The sequence below is a fragment of the Colobus angolensis genome, unplaced genomic scaffold (genome assembly GCF_000951035.1).
Source record: "Colobus angolensis palliatus isolate OR3802 unplaced genomic scaffold, Cang.pa_1.0 Scaffold7, whole genome shotgun sequence".
Classification (NCBI taxonomy): domain Eukaryota; kingdom Metazoa; phylum Chordata; class Mammalia; order Primates; family Cercopithecidae; genus Colobus; species Colobus angolensis.
The window spans coordinates 14,538,982-14,547,441 of NW_012120709.1; the positions used below are offsets into that span (position 1 = coordinate 14,538,982).

Consider the following 8,460-nt stretch of genomic DNA (forward strand, 5'->3'; position numbering starts at 1 on the left):
GTAGCTGGGACTACAGGCGCCCGCCACCGCGCCCGGCTAGTAGAGACGGGGTTTCACCGTGTTAGCCAGGATGGTCTTGATCTCCTGACCTTGTGATTCACCTGCCTCGGCCTCCCGAAGTGCTGGGATTACAGGCGTGAGCCACTGCGCCCGGTCGAGTCCTAGATTCTTAAGTGAAATTATTAGCTACATTTTTGCCTGGTGCTCATAATGGTGATAAAGCACTCTTATTTTTTTTTCGAAGTTCAGTTTTAAAGAGCAGCTTGTCTGTTGTAGCTCCAGAAGTAAATGTACTGTTCTTCTCCCCTCAATGCTCCTAAATCTCTCTGAACTTCTCTAGAAGCTGTCCTGATGAACATAGTGGCAATATTTCCTGGTAGTGCCTCTGATGGCAGAATTGTCAATTAGAGCTGACTTCTATGTTCCTAGTTAGGTTTCTCCTAGGGCAGGTCTCTCCTAAGACACAACTAGTGTAGTGAGTGCCTAGAAGCTTAGCCCTAGCAACCAGACTGCCTAGATTCCAATTGCAACTGTGTCACTAACTACAAGCTCTGTGCCCTTGGACAAACTTCTGGAAAATGTGGATAATGCTGCTTCCTAATTCAGTGGATTTTTGTGAGGATTAAATTAATCAAACTGTGAATGAACTGGTTCATATTAAGAACTATATACATAGCTATATAACCAGTCTTTTTTTTTTTTCCTTCTTCTTTTTTTGAGACACCGTCTCATTGTGTTGTCCAGGCTGGAGTGCAGTGGCATGATCTCAGTTCACTGCAACCTCCACCTCCCAGGTTCAAGCAATTATCCTGCCTCAGCCTCCTGAGTAGGTGGGATCACAGGTGCCCACCACCATGCCCAGCTAATTTTTGTATTTTTAGTAGAGATGGGTTTTTGCTGTGTTGGCCAGGCTGGTTTTGAACTCCTGACTTCAAATGATCCACACACCTGGGCCTCCCAGAGTGCTGTGATTACAGGTGTGAGCCACCACGCCCAGAGTAACCAGTCATTTTTTACAGTGTGATGCCCCACTCATCAGCTTTGGCCTCTCACAACTGGTTATCTCTATGAGGCCAGACCTTTAGTTTTCTGAGTCATTTCTTTAAAAATTCAACTTTTTCAGTTAGAAATATTATCTGTTTCACACACACACACACACACACGCAGCTTAAACACTGACATACAATGTAATGACTTCCTTTCAATAATTCTCAAAGGAGCCCAGTATGAAAAATATTTGGCCTCTGGTAGAAGGGGAAGGTGTCAGTGTGACATTCCAAGGAAGGAGGTAGGCCTTGGTGAGCTGTTGAATAGAGAGGTTCGTGTCGGTGCAGGAATCACAGAGGACTTTAAGGGACAAACCTGGAGTGATGGGGAAATTAAAGACAGGGTGCTATATTTATAGCTATATTAAAAAATTACTCCAGCCAGGGATGGTGGCTGATGCCTGTAATCCCAGTTCTTTGGGAGACTGAGGGGGGTAGATTTCCTGAGCTCAGGAGTTTGAGACCAGCCTCTGGGCAACATGGTGAAACCCCGTCTCGACTAAAATACAAAAGATTAGCCAGGCATGGCAGCGTGCACCTGTAATCCCATCTACTTGGGAGACTGAGGCTGGAGAATTGCTGGAACTCAGGAGGCAGAGGTTGCAATGAGCCGAGATCACGCCACTGCACTCCAGCTTGGGTGACAAGAGCGAGACATTGTCTCAAAAAAAAAAAAAAAAAATTACCCCCAAACAGACCTGTTGAGGCGGCTTATGCCTATAATCTCTGTGCTTTGGGAGGCCAAGGCCAGAAGATGTCTTAAGGTCAGGAGTTTGAGACCAGCCTGGGCAACAAGACCCCTTCTCCACATAAAATAAAAATAAAAAAAATTAGCATGGTGGAACCTGCCTGTAGTCCTAGCTACTTGCTACTTGGGAAGCAGAGACAGGAGGATCCCCTAGCTACAGGAGGCAGAGACAAGGAGGATCCCCTGAGACCAGGAGTTTGAGGCTGCAGTGAGCTATGAGTGCATTGCTGTACTCCAGCCTGGGTGACAGAGTGAGACCCTATCTTAAAAAAAAAAAAAAAAAAAAAAAATTACTCCAAAACATAATGGCTTAAAATAACAACCATTTGTTTTCCCTCATTTCTGTGAATCATGAATTCAGACAACATGGTGGGGATGGCTTGTCTCTGCTCCATGATGTCTGGGGTCTCAGCTGGAGTGGTTGAAGGTTGGGGACTGGACTCACCTGAAGCCTTTTACCCATATTTATATCTGGATTGAGCCTGGAATTTGATTGCTTCAAAATATTTTCACAGCTGGATGGGATGGCTCACGCCTGTAATCCCAGCATTTTGAGAGGCCGAGGCTGGTCGATTGCTTGAGCCCAGGAGTTAGCAACCAGCCTAGGCAACATAGGGAGACTTAGTCTTTACAAAAAAATACAAAAATTATCCGGGTGTGGTCGCCTGCGCCTGTAATCCCCGCACTTTGGGAGGCCGAGGAGGGAGGCTCACTTGAGTCCAGGAGTTCAAGACCAGTCTGGCCAACATGGTGAAACCCCGTCTCCACAAAAAATACAAAAATTATCCGGTTGTGGAGGCTTGGCGCCTGTAGTCCCAGCTACTTGGGTGGCTGGGGAGGGAGGATCGTTTGAGCCCTGGAGGTCGAGATTGCAGTGAGCTGTGATCGCGTCACTGCACTCCAGCCTGGGTGATAGAGTGAGACCCTGCCTCAAAAAAAAAAAAAAAGAAAAAGAAAAAGAAAAAGTAATCCTAAAATATTTTCATGAGTTTGTGCTGGGTAGGCCTAAGGGAAACATGCTCAGTGACTAGAAAAAGCTCGGATTACACATAAACCAACGGCCCCGGCAGGTTAGAAGTGGTGGACACGGGAACCAGCAGCGTGTCATGTGTTCGTTGACCCCGGTGCCAGCGTCTCCATCCACGTCATTCACTTGTCAACCTTTCCTCGCCCAGGCTGCGGGGTCCCAGCACCACCCTCCGCCCCGCCCTTGGCTGTCGGCCAATCGCTGCCGACTATGACGGTCCGGGGTTACTATTGGAGGAGGCGGGATGGGCGGTGCCCGCTCCGGGTAGCTGTGGGTGCGGGGTTGGGGAGGACGCCGAGGTCCTCTCTGCCTGTGAAGCCGCACCTCCGCATTCCGCAACCATGGCTGTGCTGGCGGCACTTCTGCTCAGCGGCGCCCGCAGCCGCAGCCCCCTGCTCCGGAGGCTGGTGAAGGTGAGCGGGGTTCGTCCCCACAGCGCTCAGACCTGGGAAGCGAGGAGTCCCCCGCCTCGAAAGCTTCCAGCCCGCGGCCGTTGCGGCTCCCCGCGGCCTGGGCGCGCGGCGTAGGCCCCAGGACAGGCAGGCGACTGGGTCTTGTCCAAAAACCGCCTAAGTGCTCCCATAACACCCAGGGACTCGCGTATTTTTACAGCACTTTTCTACTTCCGAGGTCTCGGCGTAATCATCTGAATGAGCGTTACTGGTGTGTCAAACACCAGTACGTGTTAAACACCAGGGCAGGTGTCTGGTGTCAAACACGAGGGCACGCGTCTGGGCGGACAGGACGGCCGGGATTGGCGCCGGCCCGGCCTGAGCGGTGGGATGGGGGAGAGCCTCTTTGCAGGCCTGTGCAGCTGCTTCCGAGATTTTCTTTAAAAGATGTTCGTGTGCGTTATTGTCAGGAGAGGTTTCTTTTCTTTTTTAATACAATAGATAATCATTGGGCGTACAAGGGGAGAGGGCACCATGTGATCATAACAGATGTTTTTTGGAGCAGCCTAAAATTTATCAGGGAAAGCAAATGACTATTCAGATAATACAATAAATTATACTTAAGAGCAAAGCTCACATACTGAGGGTGTTCCAAGGGATGTCTCTCTTCTTACTATTGTGTTTAGGGAACACAGCAGGGGCAGAGTCCCAAAGAATTTATTCTCCACATGCGTAAGCAAGGGAGTACGCACCGCAGATTGTTAGGCAAAGCCTTAGGAATAGGTAGAGACCTTCAGGGTGTGGTTAGTGAAACTTGAGTTTTCCAGGTCGATTGGGGCAATAAGCTTGGAGATCCAGTTATGTTGTGAGTGTATGGATTTGACCCTAGTTAAGTAGGGATTATTGGTATGTTTGTTTTTGTTGCAGTGGCAGGTGACTCTAGTTCTTATGTCTGGGCGTAGAGTAACATTACTTGCCTAAGGGTGCTGGCGGTAGGAGCTGTGCAAGAGATTGTGAAGAACCAGTGTAGGACTTTACAATTATGGAGTGAGGGTGTGAAGCCAAGGAAAAAGAAAGTCTAAAATTGATCCTGGGTGACTGAAATAATAGAAAAGTCAAAATGCGTAGGTTTCCAAGGAAGATGAGCTTTTAGCCATTTGTTAGTCTCATGGGATGAGTGGAGAAATCACAAGAATGTAATTAGGTTATCTTGGGTTTCAGTCAGTATTGACTAAGTGAGATAGGTGAACTAGGTACTCTAGAGATGTAAAAAAAAAAAAAAAGTTCAGAACCTTCTTAATTTATGGTTTAATTAAGATCTTACAATCAGGCTGGTTGAGGTGGCTTATGCCAGTAATCCCAGCACTTTGGGAGGCTGAGGTGGGTAGATCATTTGAAGTCAGGAGTTCAAGACCAGCTTGACCAACATGGTGAAACCCGACCTCTATTAAAAATACAAAAAAAAAAAAAGAAAAAAAATTTAGCCAGGTGTGGTGGTGGGTGCCTGTAATCCCAGCTACCTGGGAGGCTGAGGCAGGAGAATCGCTTGAACCCGGGAGGGGAAGGTTGCAGTGAGCTGAGATCGTGCCACTGCACTCCAGCCTGGGCAACAGAGTGAGACTCTATCTTAAAAAAAAAATCTTAAAATGAAACACAAATACTCGTACAATCAAAAACAAATACTCCTCATGAAAAAAATGCCTGTACATGCTCTAATGTATGATATGTGACATTCATGTTACTGAACTCTAGGAAGCAGTTGTATTGGATACCCTTGAATTAAATGGTCATTTACTGAATCAATAAACAGGATTTTCAGTTTTCTGTGCTATTTTGTAGAATAGAATTTGAACTCTCATTACATTGGCTCTTTTCCCTTTGCTTATCAGGTCTCTTTTATGTTCAACAAATCTTTATGGACTTTATTGGAGCGTGTTGCCTTTCTAGCTTGAATCACTTTTCTCTCTCTAGTCAAAGGAGTGGTCTTTACTCATTACCTCCCATTTATTCTGCATCCATTTCTCCTTAACTCTCTGCAGTTAAATTTCTGTGCCACTCAAGCTGAAAAATACCAGTGATTTCCTTTTTCTGTGGTTTTAAATTATGTTTTAAAATCTATGTTTATTTTAGTTTTTGTAGACACAGAGTCTGGTTCTGTTGGCCACGCTGGTCTTGAACTCCTGGCCTCCCAAAGCGCTGGGATTATAGGTGTGAGCCATTGTGCTCGGCCCATGTTTTTTCTTCTTGACCTTTATCCTATATTTGACACTATTGACCACTCCCTCCTTGAAACTCCTGTTTTGTGTTTTGATCCAGTTTTCAGCTTCTTTTAATACTCAGACTTAAAAAAATTTCCTATCTTGTGCCAGTCTTGGGCCTACTTGCTCCCAGATTCATTTCTCTCCCCTCCCCTATTCTGTCTGCATTACTCTAGGCTGACCAATATCAGCTGGCTTTTGGCTGGGTGTAGCCACTGTGAGGCACCAGTGGAAGATTGGAAGATAGGAGGAAGGGAGAAGCCAGAATAATTTCTCTGTCTGTCTGTGTGTCTGTCTCTGGCAGTGTCTGTCTCTCTTGTGGTTCCTGCTTCTGCTGGGTTCCTGACCCCTTGGCTTTGGTAACCTTGCTTCTTCCCTTTGACCTACCAGCCTGTATGCTAGTTCCTTCCTGTTGCTAATTTCTTTCTTTTTTGCATTTTTTGAGACCAAGTTTAACTCTTGTTGCCCAGGCTGGAGTGCCGTGGCGCAATCTTGGCTCACTGCAACCTCTGCCTCCCGGGTTCAAGCAATTCTCCTGCCTCAGCCTCCTGAGTACCTGGGATTATAGGCACCTGCCATCATGTCCGCTAATTTTTCTATTTTTAGTAGAGACAGGGTTTCACCATGTTAGCCAGGATAGTCTCAAACTCCTGACCAGCCCACCAGGTGATCCACCTCTGATGATCTGTCCACCGCAGCCTCCTAAAGTGCTGGGATTACAGGTGTGAGCCACCACACCCGGCCCCCTTCCCTTTTTCTAATCTTCCCCTAGTACTCTCAGTTCTCTACACTGCAGCCAGAGTGGTCTCTTTATAACATAAGAGCTTTCAGTGGCTTGTCATTGCCCACAGGCCAGAATCTAGACCCTTATTCATGATCTGCTGGGACCTACTTACTCTGTGACCTCAGAGCACACCTGTTGCTGTGCTCACTCTGCTTTTGCCACAGGACCCTTCTTTTTATACTTAGTATGTGTGCCAAGTTTGTTCCTAATTCATGGCCTTTGTCCTACTTGTTCCTAATGCCTCAAATGTGCTTTTCCTGGATCTTTCCAAGGATGACTCTTTAACATTCATTTCTCAGCTCCACTAACATTGCTAGAAGGCCTTTTTTGACTCTCCCATGTAAAGTAGGCCCTCAGTTACTCTTTCGTTCATGATCAGTTTTGCTGGTTTCATAACATATTTATTGTAGCTGAAATTTTGTTTCTCTGAGTAATTGGTAAGTTTCAGACTGTCTTCAAATATTTGTTTCATGTCTGCTGCCATCACTGGGATAGAAAATAAATAAAATCAGTCTGTTTGCCATCACTGGGATAGAAAATAAATAAAATCAGTCTCTTCTTGGAATTCAGTCTAGTAGGGAGACAAGCCACCTGAAGGTTACAAAATTATATGTTCTGGAACAATTAGAATGTGCACGGGCGTTATGGAAGTTGCAGTAGGAGTGCTGACCTCTGTCTGGCATGGCAGAGGATTTACATTTTCAAAACTGGATGGACTGTAGAGAGGTGTCAGAGGAGGCAGGGAGCTAGGTAGAAGGCCCTTAATACAAACAAGAGCCCTCCCTGAAAGATAGTTGTGTTATGTAGATAACACTTAATGGGTTGTGTTCATTCAGCATGTATTTATTGTACACTGTATGGCTCAGTGTCCTGACCATACTATAATTTTGTCATTCATTTCTGATATTTAATGAGCACTAGGCACTGCACTAAGTCATAGGGATGTAGCAGTGAACAAGAGACACCATCCTGCCATCAGGAAGCCTGCATTATGTTGGAGGGGTGGATAATAAAACAAAGATGTGAACCACATACTTACAGTGTGAGAGGTGCTTCGAAGGATAAAGATATTCATATTAAAGAGAGGAAAAAGTAGAGGGTAACTTTAGATAGAGTAGTTAGCGTGGACCACTCTGGGAATGTGTCATTAGAAAAGACATGAAGAATAAAAATGAGCTGGGGAAGCTGTTTGTTTTGTTTTTGATTTTTTTGGAGACAGGATCACACTCTGTTGCCTGGGCTAGAGTGCGGTGGCATGATCTCGGCTCACTACAACTTCCGCCTCCTGGATTCAAGCGATTCTCCCACCTCAACCTCCCAAGTAGCTGGGACTACAGGTGCCCACCCCCACACCCGGCTAATTTTTGTATTTTTAGTAGACACGGGGTTTCACCACGTTGGCCAGGCTGGTCTCAAACTCCTAATCTCAAGTGATCCACCTGCCTCGGCCTCCCCAAAGTGCTGGGATTACAGGCATGAGCCACCATGCCCGGCCTGAGGAGGCTATGACTGGCAGAGGCACACTGCAGAGACCCTGCGGTATCATGATAGGGTTTAGAACAAAGAGATGCCAGTGGCTGGCACAGAGCAAGAGTGATGTAAATTTGGAGAGAAAACCAAGAGCCAGATCACGCAGGGCCTTGTAGGATGAGGTAAAGAGTTTGGATATAATTCCAAGAGCAATGAAAAGCCATTACATTGTTTTAAGCAGTAGAGTAATATGATCTGATTTACATTTTCAAAACTGGATGGACTGTAGAGAGGTGCCAGGAGAGGCAGGGAGCTAGGCAGAAGGCCATTAATACGAACAAGAGAAGGTGACTTGGAGTAGGTGGCAGCAGTGGAGATGAGGCAGAGTAGACTAATTTAGTTATGTTTTGGATGCTGTTGACAGTATCTGGGTTTTAGGGACTGTGATAAAGGGAAGGATGAAGGGTGATTTTGGCTTGAGCACCTAAGAATACCGGGAAAAAACAGGTTTTCTTTTTCTTTTTTTCTTTTGAGATAGAGTCTTACTCTGTCCCCCAGGCTGGAGTGCAATGGTACAATCTCAGCTCACTGCAACCTCTGTCTCCTGGGTTTAAGCAGTTCTGTTGCCTCAGCCTCTGGAGTAGCTGGGATTACAGGTGCGTGCCACCATGCCCTGCTAATTTATTTTTTCTTTTTTGTATTTTTGGTAGAGACGGGTTTTTTTTTTGTTTGTTT

At 46.1% G+C, this 8,460-nt stretch overlaps 1 protein-coding gene across 1 annotated transcript in view; it reads left to right on the forward strand.

Moving 5' to 3' along the window:
- The first annotated feature begins 3,075 nt into the window (after positions 1–3,075).
- The window catches only part of ACAT1 (acetyl-CoA acetyltransferase 1), a 27,149-nt gene continuing 21,764 nt past the window's right edge, over positions 3,076–8,460 (forward strand). Inside the window, exon 1 of the mRNA XM_011926669.1 lies at positions 3,076–3,234. Within this exon, the coding sequence (XP_011782059.1) occupies positions 3,163–3,234 (72 nt within the window). The 5' untranslated portion in view covers positions 3,076–3,162. The remainder of the gene's footprint in view (positions 3,235–8,460) is intronic.